This window comes from Engraulis encrasicolus, chromosome 19 (genome assembly GCF_034702125.1).
Source record: "Engraulis encrasicolus isolate BLACKSEA-1 chromosome 19, IST_EnEncr_1.0, whole genome shotgun sequence".
Lineage (NCBI taxonomy): Eukaryota > Metazoa > Chordata > Actinopteri > Clupeiformes > Engraulidae > Engraulis > Engraulis encrasicolus.
The window spans coordinates 20845247-20860246 of NC_085875.1; the positions used below are offsets into that span (position 1 = coordinate 20845247).

Here is a 15000-nt window from a genome sequence, read left to right on the forward strand (position 1 = left end):
AGACCAGGCCGCGTCGTCTGTGGCTCCACCGGTGAAGCTGGGCTCCTGCCTGTCCATGGACGGCCGTCGCCACGAGAACGGCGAGAACTGGCACGACGGCTGCCGCGACTGCTACTGCCACAACGGCCGCGAGATGTGCGCCCTCATCTCCTGCCCCGTGCCCGCCTGCGAGAGCCCTACCATCCGCCCCGGGCAGTGTTGCCCCACATGCCCAGGTGAGTTCAGGCAGGATGGGCTTACCGTAATGTATCTATGTATGTGTGTGCGCCGGGAGGGGTGGGGGTGGGTGTTCTCTGAGAAAAGAGAAATAGAAAAAGAGATGGATTTTTTTCATTGCCATTATAACAGATTTTGGAAAACTCAGAAAAGTGAACGCCTCAATATTTTGGTTTTAACTGGGTACTGAAAACACACAGCAAGGAGCTCATCCAGCCAGTATGGAAACGTTGGTCATAATGAGACCCACCTGGTTTTTGTAACTGGAAGAAAATGAACACTTTTGGCAGGACCTTCCTCCTCCTTAGGAAAGCCTTGAAGTTCATTTCAAGTTCTTTAGGAAATTTCAATTTTTTCAAACTTTCTAGGAGAGTTTTCAAAACTCACCTCACTGCATACGGTACATACTCAAAACAAACACCCGGGGCTCCCCAGCAGCCACCAGCTGACCTCGGTGTGAGGCAGTAGGCGTTCAAAGGCCCACTGCTGTGCATGAATATGTAGAAACACATCCACACACACACAGTCACACACGTACACACACGCACACACACACATACACACAAACTCATAATCACAAACACAAACACACACACACACACACACACACACACGTACACACACACACACACACACATACACACACACGCACACACACAGACACACACACAGACACACACCTAGACACACACACACACACACACACACACACACAAACACACTCACTCACACACACACACACACACACACACACACACACACACACACACACACACACACACACACACACACACACACACACACACACACTCACACTCACACTCACACACACAAACTCATAATCACAAACCCACACAAAGACACACCTGTCTGGACGTTTGTTCTCCTTCCTCTCCCCCCTGCAGCGAGTAGGTAGAGTAAGAGCTTTGCCAGCCTGCTGTGCTGGTGTTTCAGCTGTTGCCGAGTTGCCTGAGCCTCAGTCAGCTTCCCTCTTCCAGCGCTAATGAGGCACACCTGAACCCATGCTAATTTGCCAAATATTAGTTTGCATGGTTGCGCCCGTTATACCACCCTACATACTGCCACGTGTGGGCACCCTTGGAGTATGGGACACCCCTCGCACCATTAACAAGGACTGAATAATGCAGCTAAAAAGAAATCAGATAGAGGGACAGGCTACAGGATAGTGAGGGAGTGAAGGCAGTGACTATTAGAGGGCCAAATGTTATTTTGCATGGCTGTGCACGTTACCATGGTTGTGCACACATGGAGTATGGCCAGGCCAAGCCCTCCTAGAGACGCAACACGTTGCTTCTAGTCAGGCCAAGAGCAATGTAAATATTGTTTCTGATCTCCAGAAAAACCGGGAACTCCACCCACTTTGTCAGAAGCCAGTCAACCAGTTGCAAACCTAGGGAGGCGGGTCAATCATGATGTTTGGGAATCATCATTTGTTATGCTCTTCGTCAGACCAGGTCTTGAAGATATTTGAAAGTCGATGATAATCAGGCTAATGTATGTTCACTCCTGGCACAATTGACAAAGAACAGTTAAGGAGGGAGGTCGGACACTCTTTCAAAATAGAGGGCACTTCAGCCATGGATTGAGGTGTAGGGAGAGGCAAGGGCAGGAGTCGAACCTGTAACCCTGTGATCTAACCCTACAAGATGATAGCACAGGTACGGGTACCTGCATGGCGTTTCCGCCTGACGCACCTCCGCCAGTGCCAGTAAGGAAGCTGCAGGGTCGTCAGCCGGGAGCCACCCCATATCATTGATGTTTCGCTCCATTATTCCCGGAACATCTCAGGGTGGTGGAGCAACGGCACTGACGTCTCCCTGCAGCTACCCTTAGGACCCCTCTTTCCCCCATGACCTGTCCCTCCTTCTCAGCCATAGCCAGAAGCTGGCTCTTTCAGCTTCTTCTGCCAATTCCTTGGTTGCCCTCTTCAGCTTTGGGCCGCATTATACCACATTATACCACAGTTCTGTAGGCATATATTAGTTTGTATTGCAGAGCCTGTTGTATGTATACATCCTCCACGTGTGTGTGTGTGTGTGTGTGTGTGTGTGTGTGTGTGTGTGTGTGTGTGTGTGTGTGTGTGTGTGTGTGTGTGTGTGTGTGTGTGTGTGTGTGTGTGTGTGTGTGTGTGTGTGTGTGTGTGTGTGTGTGTGTGTGTGTGTGTGTGTGAGAGCCCATGGAGTGTACCGTACATACACCCCTCACACCATTAACAAGGAACTGAAAAATGGAAGCTAAAAAATGAAGAGGATGGGAGGTTCAAAGTAGAGGGATAGGCAGCAGGTGAAATAAAGAATAATAAAAAGGCATGGGAGTGGAAAGATGCTTTGTACATATCAAGTGACTGTTAGACAGATATTAGTTTGCACTGCAGCACCTGTTAGACCCCCATGTGTGGGCACCCACGGAGCGCACGTACCCCTCACATCATTAACGGGGAACTGAATAATTAAGCAAAAGTGGAATAAGTTCGAGTGGAGACACTTCTTTTTGTACGGTATGTGCCACTGTGAACAGAAAATAGATGGATACACTACAACGGATATCGTGAGATTACGTAAATGGAGTGAAAAATCTTGACAGAAAGAAGAGAAGATACAAGAGAGAGAAGGAGAGATGCAGATTGAGTGCCTATATTGAGTGCAAATATTAGCCAAATATTATCACCCACAACAAGTGTGTACCCGAGAAGGCGCAAGCTTACACCCTCCTAGCACCATTAATCAAGTCAAGTCAAGTCAAGTCAAGTTTATTGTCAATTTCTTTACATGCACTGGTCATACAAAGAATTTGAAATTGCGTTTCTTGCTCTCCCATGCAGACATAGACTAATCTAGGTAAGGACATAGACAGTATAGACATAGACAGTACTCATACATGGACATAGACAGTATGGACGTAGACATTGCTCATACAGTCATTTAAAGTGCAAGACTGGACAACAGAAGACTTGTAGAGAACATACATTAAGAGGAGGTATTTTGTTGTTCTTTTTTCTAAAAGTCCTTTATAGCGTTCTGACATAGTAATAGTAGCATTTGAAGAAATAAATAATTAAAAAAAGGTTTTTATTAAATACACCAGCAGCAGTATGTGTGTGTGTGTGTTTGTATGTGTTTTGTGTGCGTGTGTGCGTGTGTGTGTGTGTGTGTGTGTGTGTGTGTGTGTGTGTGTGTGTGTGTGTGTGTTTAGTGCAGGTAGAAAGTGCGGTGGTGCCGTCTGTGTGTGTGTACCGGTGTGTGTGTGTGTGTACGTGTGTGTGTGTGTGTGTGTATGTGTGTGAGTATGAGTTGTGTGTCAGTGTGTGTATGTTTGGGTTTAGTGCAGAAAGTGCAGTGTGCTTGTGTGTGTGTGTGTGTGTGTGTGTGTGTGTGTGTGTGTGTGTGTGTGTAAGGTGTGTGTGTGTGTGTGTGTGTGTGTGTGTGTGCATGTGTATGTTTTGAGTTAGTGCAGGTTGAAAGTTCAGTCACAGATGTAGTAGTGCAGGTGGAATGTTCAGTCGCAGATATGGTGGTGGGGATGAGGGGGGGGAGCGTTGTCAGTGGCCTGGCTGGCTAGAGGCTGACAGTGAAGGGAGAGTGGGTTGAGTGTTCAGTATCTTGATTGCTTGATGCATCGTGCTGCTTGCAAGCCTGGTGATACGGGAACGGAGGCGCCTGTACCTCTTTCCAGAGGGCAGGAGGCATGAACAGTTTGTGTGCAGGGTGGCTTGTGTCTTTGATGATCATCAGTGCTTTTCGGGTGAGGCGGCGTGCGGTGTAAATGTCCTGCAGGGAGGGGAGTGGTACTCCAATGATCTTCTTCGCTGTGTTCACAACACGCTGGAGTGTCTTCCTGTTTTTCTCCGTGCAGCTTCCTCCCCACACTGTGATGCAGCTGGACACGACGCTCCTCTATGGTTCCTCTGTAGAATGTTGTCATGATGGAGGGTGTAGCACTTGCCTTCTTTAGTTTGCGCAAGAAAGAAGTAGAGACGCTGATGGGCCTTCTTCGCCAGTGATGTAGTGTTGGTGGTCCAAGAGAGGTCGTCCGCTGATGTGCACTCCAAGGAACTTGGTGCTGCTCACTCTCTCCACAGCATCACCGTCGATGGTCAGTGGTGGCAGTTGTTTTTGGACCCTCTGAAAGTTGACAACAATCTCCTTGGTCTTGTTGACATTCAGCAGGAGGTTGTTGTCTTTGAACCATCTGGCCAGCAGGTCTACTTCTTCTCTGTAGTGGGTCTCATCGCCCTTAGTGATGAGGCCCACCAGTGTTGTATCATCCGCAAACTTCACTAGATGGTTAGTGCTGTGGGTCGTTGTGCAGTCATGTGTCAGCAGCGTGAACAGCAGGGGGCTGAGAACACAACCTTGCGGAGCCCCCGTGCTCAGGGTCAGGGTGCTTGAGGTGTTATTCCCTACCCGTACGTACTGCTGTGGTCTCTGCATCAGGAAGTCCAGCAGCCAGTTGCAGAGGGAGGTGCTGAAACCTAGTTTGTCCAGTTTTCTGATGAGTTGTTGTGGTATTATGGTATTGAATGCTGAGCTGAAGTCAATGAACAGCATTCTCACATATGAGTCTTTATTGTCCAAGTGGGTGAGGGCTGGATGGAGGGCAGAGCAGATTGCATCCTCCGTGGATCGCTTGGCTCGGTATGCGAACTGGTAGGGGTCCAGGGTGGGGGTAGGGTGGCTTTGATGTGTGACAGGACTAGCCGTTCGAAGCACTTCATGATTATGGGCGTCAGTGCTACAGGACGGTAGTCATTGAAGCATGATGGTGATGATTTCTTCGGCACGGGTATGATGGTAGCCAGCTTTGAAAAGTGATGGGATGACTGCTTGCTCCAGAGAGATGTTAAAGATGTCTGTGAAGACATCCTTCAGCTCTTCTGCACAATCCTTCAACACTCGGCCAGGTATGTTGTCTGGGCCAGCTGCTTTGCGTGGGTTGATGGTGGCCAGTGTCCTCTTCACACTGGCAGAGGACAGGTACAGGGGTTGATCATGGGGGGGAGGGGGGAGTTTTCTGTGGATGAGTGTCATTTTTGTGCTTCAAAACGGGCAAAGAAATGTTCAGGTCGTTTAGCAGAGAGGTGTTGTTGTCACAGCTTCGTGGTGCGGGCTTATAGTCCGTGATGGCCTGTATGCCCTGCCACAGGCTCTGTGCATCTCTGCTGTCTTTGAAGTGTGTTGTTATTTTATCCCGAGTATTCCTTTTTTGCTTTCCTGATGCCCTGGGACAGGTTTGCTCTTGCTGCTTTTAGGCCAGCTACGTCTCCTGCTCTGAAGGCTTTGTCTCTGGCCCTCAGCAGTCTGTGAACGTCTCCTGTGAACCATGGCTTCTGGTTGGCTCTGGTGGTGATGCGTTTTATTTCTGTAACATCATCAATGCATTTTGTGATGTAGGAGGTCACAGTGTCTGTGTACTCCTCAATGCCAATGTGGTTGCTGTGGGTGGCAGCTGTTTTGAACATGTCCCAATCTGTGGTTTCAAAGCAGTCTTGTAGTCGTGACACGGATCCCTCTGGCCATTTTCTCACCTCCTTCAGAGCTGGTTTGGTGAGTTTTACCTTTTGTCTGTAGGCTGGCAGTAGCAGAATCGTTAGGTGGTCTGATAGGCCGATGTGGGGGATGGGCTTTGCCTTGTATGCTCCTTGTTTTGGGGTATAAACAAAGTCCAGGGTGTTTTGTCCTCTTGTTGGAAAGTTAACATGTTGGTGAAATTTTGGAAGAACTGTTTTGAGATTTCCGTGGTTGAAATCTCCCATGACCACTGTGAAGGCATCTGGGTGTGCATCTTGTTGTTCACTGATTCCCCGATGCAGCTCGTTCAGTGCCTCGCTTCTGGCGCTGGTGGTATTGCTAGGAGCGAGGTAAACTGCGACCAGTAGAATGGCGGATATTTCTCTTGGTAGATAGAAGGGTCGGCACTTGATGATCATGAACTCCACTAGTGGAGAGCAGTGTCTCTGTACCACCGTAGCATTTTTGCACTTTGCATAATGAGGAACGCAATAACAAATGCAATACAGAGAGGAGACCAGACGAAAAAAGAAGCACAAAGTATCTTTGTGTAGCTGTGAACAGAACAGAACGGAGGGATAGAGGTGGCAGGATAGAGTGAGAAAGGAGGGAGTGAAAGAAAGAAAGAAAGAAAGAAAGAAAGAAAGAAAGAAAGAAAGAAAGAAAGAAAGAAAGAAAGAAAGAAAGAAAGAAAGAAAGAAAGAAAGAAAAGAAAGAAAGAAAAGATACAGGACAGATACAGATAAAGGGACTATAAAGACATTAGAGCGAAAGAGAGGAGACACGCAGATAGATAGCATGACTATACTTAGACGGCAGCTTTCATCTAATACCCAACTTAAAACAAAAAAAACAAAAAAAACGTAGTTAGCATTGACTGAGTTGAGGGCTAGGATAGGAAAGTGGAGAGCGAGAGAGACGGGTCCGGTAATTAGAGTGAAGGCTGAGGACCCAGCAGGCAAGCAAGAAAACAGGGGATATTGTGCGCGCCTCAATCAATCCTTCAAAGGAATTAAATTAAATACTTTTTTCCCCAGACATGAAGACTCCATCGCAGGCGAGTCAATGCCCAGGGCTCAGGGAAGCCGGGCTTCATTACCAATCCCCAATGAGGCGCATCAGTTTCAGTTGTCCTTTATAGACTGCACTTGATGAGGACTATAGTCTCGCCTCCGCTATGCCGTCGCCTGTAACTGTGAGCTCTAAAGTGGCACTGATGGAGGCCTCAGTGTCTCTTTCTTTCTTTCTTTCTTTCTTTCTTTCTTTCTTTCTTTCTTTTTTTCCCTTGCCTTCCCTGTGGCTCTCTCCTCTTTTGTTTCATCTCACTCTCTTTCTCTCTTTTTCATTCCTTGCATCTCTGTTTCTCTCTTGCAGTCTGCCGTACCCATTTCTCTCTCTCTCTCTCACTCACTCTTTCTCATTTTTTTCTGCTACTAAATTCTTCTCCTTTCTTTCTTCCCCCACCATTCTCTCTCTCTCTCTCTCTCTCTCTCTCTCTCTCTCTCTCTCTCTCTCTCTCTCTCTCTCTCTCTCTCTCTCCACAAAGTCAAACTCAATGTATTCCCACCACTCTCGTTACCCCACAGATGAGCCGAGTTCCCACAAGCCTGTGCTGAGTGACTCGTCTGTGTGCCTGGCGCCCGGCGGCGAGTACTTTGTGGAGGGCGAGACCTGGAACATCGACGCCTGCACGCAGTGCACCTGCCACAGCGGCCGCGTGCTGTGCGAGACCGAGGTCTGCCCACCCCTGCTCTGCCAGAACCCAATCAGGTCGCAGGACTCCTGCTGCCCGCACTGCCCCGGTAAGCACCTGATTGGTTCGGACATGTCAGCATGCGTGTATGTGATGATGTGATGATGATGTGGGGGGCATGTGTTTATGAGTGTGTCATTGCTTGTGTGTGTGTGTGTGTGTGTGGGTGGTTGTGTGTGGGTGGTGGTGGTGGTGGTGGGTGTTTGTTTCTGTGTGTGGTAAAGTATGTTAAAGAGTGTGTCTGAGTATGTTAAAGAGTGTGTGTGTGTGTGTGTGTGTGTGTGTGTGTGTGTGTGTGTGTGTGTGCGTGTGTGGGAAGGTGGGTGGGTGGGTGTGTGTGGGTGTGTGGTGGTGGTGGTGGTGGGTGTTTGTTTCTGTGTTTGGTGTGTGTGGGGGGGAGTATGTTTAAGAGTGTGTGCGTGTGTGTGTGTGTGTGTGATTATGAGTTTGTGTGTGGTGTGTGTGTGTGTGCGCGCGTGTGTCTGTTTGTATGTGTGTGTGTTTGTGTGCGTGCCTTGTTAGTAAGGCGTCTGTCAATTGGTGGCTCAGTTAAATCCTTCCAGAAAGCTTTGCAGCCCGGAGTGTACCGTAGCTGTTGGTTGAGATCTTGCTTTTATGGCTTTATTTAGCCCACACGTCTCTATGTGTATGTGACCTTTTGAGAAAGTTTCCTGAGGCGAGCCGCAAGCGTCTGGCTGTTCTATTGATCTCTTTACCAAGGTAACTCTCTCAGGTGACTACAGGCCAACTGAAAGCTAGAGTATGTAATTTTTTCGAAAATTTATCTCCAGAATGTAGTGCTGTCCGTTCACAAATGTCATGAATATTTTTCAGGAATATGTGCCCAGCACCAACTATCAATATTTTGGTATCCATTATGACTTGGAAATGTTTACTTTTCTGAGATGAATACAGTAGGTGAATACATAGGTGGATCTTCCCCATGTCCACTATTTTGAATCACCAGTCATGGACATCTCTGCCAGCAAAACCAACTGTACTTTGGTCAGAAAAGTAATTTTTTGTAAATACAAATTTGTGAACGGACAGCATACATTTTGAAAAAAAAAACTAAAATGACATACTGGACCTTTAGCTTCGAGTGCCAACATTTCTTTTCTCATGGAAGACAACCACTGCAAAAAATGCAAAGGGCATAAATTGTCAAGAATGCATGAAGAATTTCTGCTCACTCATAAACTTGTACGCACAATACACACACACAATCACGCTAAATTCAATTCCCTCTACTCACTCTATCACAAATACAGACATACAGTACACACACACACACACAGAGGCACGCACGCACGCACGCACGCACGCACGCACGCACGCACGCACGCACGCACACACGCACACACACGCACACACGCACACACACACACATTGAGGCAGTAAGGCATACACACACAGTCATTTCACAAGTAATTTCTATTTCGTGGCAGACCACAGCAAAAATTGTGAAGGGTCATCAAGTAGTATGCAAGAAGAGGCAGAAGTTCTGCAAGCACACGCAAGCACCCACAGACACACACACAACATGTTTTACACTGATGCACACAAATGCAGTATACACAATGACATACACACACACACACATACACACACATGAAGACAGACAAAGAGACCGAGACGTTTGTGTGTGTGTGTGCGTGCGCGCGTGCGTGCATGCGTGTGTGTGTGTGTGGGTAGGAATCCGCTCTGCTTGGAAGTCAGCAGATTTGTGTGAAAACAGCATTGAGCAAGCCAAGCTGAGAGGGAAGTGGAGGAGAGGGGAGGAGCGGGAGACAGTAGGTGTGAGAGAGAGAAAAACTTTGCTGCGGAAACTTGCAAAGTGCCAAATTGGCAAACTTTTTTTCCTCCTCAAATAATTACAAGCTCAAAGCGTTCGCCTGTCTCAGGCCTTTTGTTTGGGCAATATGCAGCTAAATAATGGGCTTGAGTTTGTCTTGTTAGGAAAGACTCATGAATATTTAGTCACTGTCGAATATTTTGTTTTCAGACTGATAGCAATGACTGAGAGACCAAAACAGTGAGCGAATGATAAAGGACAGCACTACGGTAAAGCTAGAGAGAGTTTTTTAAAAAGTAAACAGAGCGAGCTTGTAAACAAACCTCTGGTTTAGGTCGTATTGTATGAATTTCCACTACCCACGTTTAGAAAGTATAGCTCTGTGCATTGCTTTGGGGAAATGTTGAGTGAAGAATGATGAAAGCTTCATTTAGATTTTATGGCTTTTGGGGTTTAGTGAATGAAAACAGAACAGCAAAACAAATGCAATTTAGTTGTCTGTGGCCTTCAGGTGATCTGGGCTGGAGCTCACTACTGTGTAACGTTTGTATTTCATCACATTCATTGACTCTATCCATACATGTTAAGGAAATAAATGAAGCAAATTTCACCTCTCGCCCCTTCAGTAAACACTGCATCGTATTACAATTCACTTAGCTGACAGTTTTTATTCAAAGGACCTTCATTAATGACTGTATAGAGCTTTTGGCTTTAGTCTTTTGGCTTCAGTATGTGTGATTAGGTGCCTTGTTCAAAGTCACTTCAGCTATGGATAAAAGTGTCCGTTCTTCCTTCCCACTGGTAAGAATTGGATTCAAATCTGAAATCTTCTGAATACTGGGCACCGACCAAGTGGCAGACTGGTAGGCACACAGACAAGCAGGCAGGCAGGCAGGCAGGCAGACTTGGCACTTAATTACATTGGCATCGACTGCATGCTTCTGTTTGTTTGTTAAGAGAAATATTACAATCTTTCGTCTCTTCAGGGAACAAATGTGGTCCACAGCTTGTTTAGGAGGTAGAGTCTTAAGCTATCTGCTCACATCAGCCCAAATACTACCATGACAACAACCAGTGGTGTAGCAGCACATTCTGGGCCCTGTGTACAACAAGCTCCAATGGACCCCCAGTCCCTCTCCCATATGCATCCTTATACTGTATATGCTGACTGTCTATGGCAGTGTTTCCCAACCAGGGGTATGTGTACCACTAGGGGTACGCGAGCACACTGAAGGGGGTACTTGGAAAAATGTAATTTTAACAAATGCATGGAGCATAGTCACACTGGAAAAGAAAAAGCGATGTAAAACACAAGTTAGGGGGTACTCGTGGCACAACAAAAAGGCTCGGGGGGTACATGAGAGAAAAAAGGTTGGGAAACACAGGTCTATGGGACCCCACATATATGGGAACCTAGTCTGGGTCACTGACAGCCTTGGTTGGGCCCAGGACAAAGGCATCTGAAAGGGCCCCGCTTTCAAGTAATGTATTGAGGACCCATTTCCGGGCACCTCTCTCCCTGGGCCCGAGACAACATACCCCTTTGTCCCACTCCCCCTATCATCGGACCTGGCCCTGGTGACTCAGGCCCAATTTACCCCTCCTATTGCGACGTCCCTGGTAACAACGTTTGACCTTTTCCCCATCCTCCATCTCCACCTACTCTCTCTCGTCTCACCCACAGAGGAGCCTGTGACACCGCAGTCGCCCACCAACGACAGCATGCCCAGCTACTGCCGCAACGAGGAGGGCGACATCTTCCTGGCGGCCGAGTCCTGGAAGCCCAACACGTGCTCCAGCTGCGTGTGCCAGGACGGCGCCATCAGCTGCTTCGCCGAGACCTGCCCGCCGGTGGCCTGTGCCCGACCCGTGCTCCGCAAGGGACAGTGCTGCCCTTACTGCCTCGGTAAGTCTGTGTGTGTGTCAGAGTGTGTGTGTGTGTGTGTGTGTGTGTGTGTGTGTGTGTGTGTGTGTGTGTGTGTGTGTGTGTGTGTGTGTGTGTGTGTGTGTGTGTGTGTGTGTGTGTGTGTGTGTGTGTGTGTGTGTGTGTGTGTGTGTGTGTTTGCGTGTTTGCGTGTATGTGTGTGTGTGTCCGTACATCTGTGCATCTTTGCATGTGTGTGTCTGTGTGTGTCTCTGTGTCTAAGAGTGTATTGGGTGGTGAGCACAACAGAAGACTGGGCACAGAGCAAGCCGCACACTGGCAGACTGGCAGGCAGGCAGGCAGGCAGGCAGGCAAAGAGACTTGGCACTCTCTTACACTGGCATCTATTCCATGGTTTTGTTATTTGTTTGTTTCTCAGAAAAGAGTAGAGCTACTGTGGCCTTCAGGGAAACGTGGTCCACAGCTGGTGTAGGAGGGGGTAGCATCTTCTTATCCTCTACCATCTACCATCTTGCCTGGCTAACTGACTGGCAAGGAACAATAGTTGTGTCTGTCCCTTGGTATGCAATACAGCTACAAATGTGATTGTGCACCACACGTCATAAACAAGCCATCATTGTTTTTAAGTGAATGAACATACAGATTATAGGATGGTGTATAGTATGTTTATGGTAGTAGAGTACAGTAGAGTAGTTGCTTAATTAATCCCAAAAGGAAATGAATGTGTCACGCAACCTATACATAATACACATGGCAAGACCCGTCATATTGCACACATACACATGTACAGACACAGACCAAGCATGTAACACAGCTCTTCATGCAAACAAACATCAACTAAGTCAGCTCAACCATGGATTAGAAAGGGTCCTGATATGCTGCCAAGTAATATTGAAGTGCAGTATTATACATACTCTGCGTGCACAGATAGGGACAAGATGGGGTTTAGCACCTTGGCACCTGCCCCTTTGCCCTACATTACTGGACAAAAAATGCCTTAATTGAAAGTTATTTTTTGAAAAAAAATTCCCCACAATTTTATTTTTGTCACAATTTCACGTCTATAGAGAAGATAGATAGTCACAGTGACAAGAATGTAATGACACGCAAGGAAATGGCATTCAAGGAGGCATTTGTGTTTTAATTTGTCACAATCGAATCGTGTCGGAGAGATTCCCATCACTCCAAGAAGTTTTGGCAGATGCCTACATTGGTGTCCATGCCTTTGGCAATACTCTGCAACTCCCCACATCTTCCAAGAGTCTCTAGTCCCTGTTTTTTTCTGTAGTGTTTTGTTCCTTCCAACTGTGCTCATCACATGTCTTCCAAATTGGCCCCTGCATCCCTCACCACTTGGTGTGATTGTGTGTGTGTGTGTGTGTGTGTGTGTGTGTGTGTGTGTGTGTGTGTGTGTGTGTGTGTGTGTGTGTGTGTGTGTGTGTGTGTGTGTGTGTGTGTGTGTGTGCGTGTGCGTGTGCGTGTATGCGTGCATGCGTGCGTGCGAGCGTGTGCGTGTGCTTGCCTGTGTGTGTCTGCATGCATGCGTGCGTGAGTGCGTGCGTGCGTGCGTGTATGCGAGAATGCGTGCCTGTGTGCGTGTCTTTGCGTGGATGCGTGCGTTTTTGCACATATCTGTTCTACTGCATGTGTGTTTTGTCAGTCACACTGTCCCCTGCCCTGCTCCTCATTTGCTCCTGCTGTGTCCCCTGCCCACCAGACGCCACCCCCAAGGCTGTGTGCCACTTCAATGGCAAGACGTACCTGGACGAGGAGCGCTGGGACATCGACAGCTGCACCCACTGCTACTGCCTGCAGGGCCAGACGCTCTGCTCCACCGTCAGCTGCCCCGCCCTGCCCTGCCACCAGCCCATCATCGCAGAGGGCAGCTGCTGCCCCATGTGCCCCGGTAGGTACCCACCCCTACCATCCCAGAAGAAGGTTACCCCCCGCTCATACACAGAGTACACAGTGCACAGTGTGTGTGTAGGGACCACACTCGTACAGAGAGGCGGGTATGCTGGCAGGTACAGTAGCACAGTTATGTTCAGTTGACCGTCATGGTATATGGACATGGACATGGTCACAGGGGCCACGAGCCCATCATCGTCAAGTGCAGTTGCTATACCATGTGCCCCGCTAGGTACCCAGTTGAAGGTGAAGATTGTGCACATCCCAGGACAAGGTGCCTGAAAAAGTCTGTAATTTTCAGAATGAGGAGTATGCACACTTAAAATCCATTTTTTTTCATTATTATTACTCGAGCCTTAAGTAACATATTAAGACATATCCATTACAATTTTGGTGACAATAGGGTTACATTTAGGCTCTGTGCTAAGGGGTTAAATATAATATAAGGGCAGCCTTGTCATTGTCCGGTAGGTACCACAGTCGTACAGAGCGATGGCTATGCTGGCAGGTATGTAGCACAGTCTTGAGACAGAGTGAGAGACCATAGATTCTTTAAGTATATAGAGATATGCCAATGTAATAGGTTGCTATGGGCACCTAACATGACCAGGTTCCGGTCTGCCTAAAGGGGCGTGTCATAATACTCCTAGCATTGAATAGAACAGTCCTTAGGTCTGCCTAGGTCTGCCTAAAGGGGGATTTCCCCCCCCTCCCCCTTGCAATAATAGAACCCGGAAACAATGGGCCAATGGAACCTCTCTCTCTCTCTACTCTCTCTGGAGAGACCACCATCCAACCACAGTAGGTAGCACCCCCAGAGGTGACTCTAGGGTCAGCTGGGGTCCAAGCGAAAATTCAAAGGAACATTTGAAACTACTCAGGCCTCCAGCTGCTGTCCCATTTGCCCTGGTAGGCACAGTACCACACTCATACAGAGAGGAGCTTATTGGTGTTATTGGTTCATCTTTGCCTTTGCAGTACATGCTGGCAGTTAGCACAGTTGTGCAGAGATGACTGGGACAGTAGGTGCCACATGTCATGTGGTTAGGGACAAGGATCCCAGTAGGTAACACATGGGGAATTCAATTGGATTTGGTAGGAAGAGATTAACCGTTTGTGTCATTTCTATGATTGGACAGCCAGGGGCTGCTGCTAGGAATTGTGGCACCCAGCTGTTGACCCATGTGCCCCGGTAGACCGCGACCCTTGTTTGCAGATCCCCATCCCAGTAGGTGCCCAGTAGGTAGCACAGTCATGCACACAGACCATCTGGCTTCAGATAGAACAAATTCAAAAAATCAGAAAACACAGCACACTAATCACTGTTCTTTTTTTCTTTCCAAGAAATGAAATAATAAAAAAGAACAATAATCAGTATACAGTGTTTTTCTGAACTTTCATCCTCAATCAAGTGTGCCTGCCTCACACCTGCACCTGTATTCCTGAAGGCTTGTGCACAAGGACTGTCTTGAACTCAGATGCCAATTTATCTGGTATTGTGTGCGGAGGATGTGGTAATGGGGAGTAGATCAGGTGTCCACAGCTTCAAAGGAACCAAGTGATGACAGATGATTCGATTGACATGGGGTGGGCAAAGTTTTTTCGTTCAGGGGGCAACAAATGATAAGTGCCTGGGACTTCATTGACACAGTGATAGTTTGTGAATTCACACCTGCAACTAGGTTTTTAGATCCTGCCTCAACCTCTTTTGACTGAGAGCCCTTATGGTCACAAGTGGGCCTCCAAAATCACCACTATGCCTTTTTGAACACTTATCTGTGCAAAATTGTTCTCAAGTGAGATAAATGGAATATTAGAGGCTACAGAAGGTTAAAGAGAAGTCCTAGAAAAGTAGGTGGAACAATATCAAAATGACGAATGTGATCATTATTCAGCTATTACTCATTTTGTCCCC

The 15000-nt window shown here is 47.6% G+C and overlaps 1 protein-coding gene across 1 annotated transcript in view; it reads left to right on the top strand.

The window, feature by feature from the left end:
• crim1 (cysteine rich transmembrane BMP regulator 1 (chordin-like)) overlaps positions 1-15000 on the top strand; it is a 230324-nt gene that overhangs the window by 191235 nt on the left and 24089 nt on the right. The window contains exons 11-14 of the mRNA XM_063183781.1: positions 3-215; positions 7331-7546; positions 10977-11198; positions 12895-13083. Of these exons, the coding sequence (XP_063039851.1) occupies positions 3-215; positions 7331-7546; positions 10977-11198; positions 12895-13083 (840 nt within the window). The remainder of the gene's footprint in view (positions 1-2; positions 216-7330; positions 7547-10976; positions 11199-12894; positions 13084-15000) is intronic.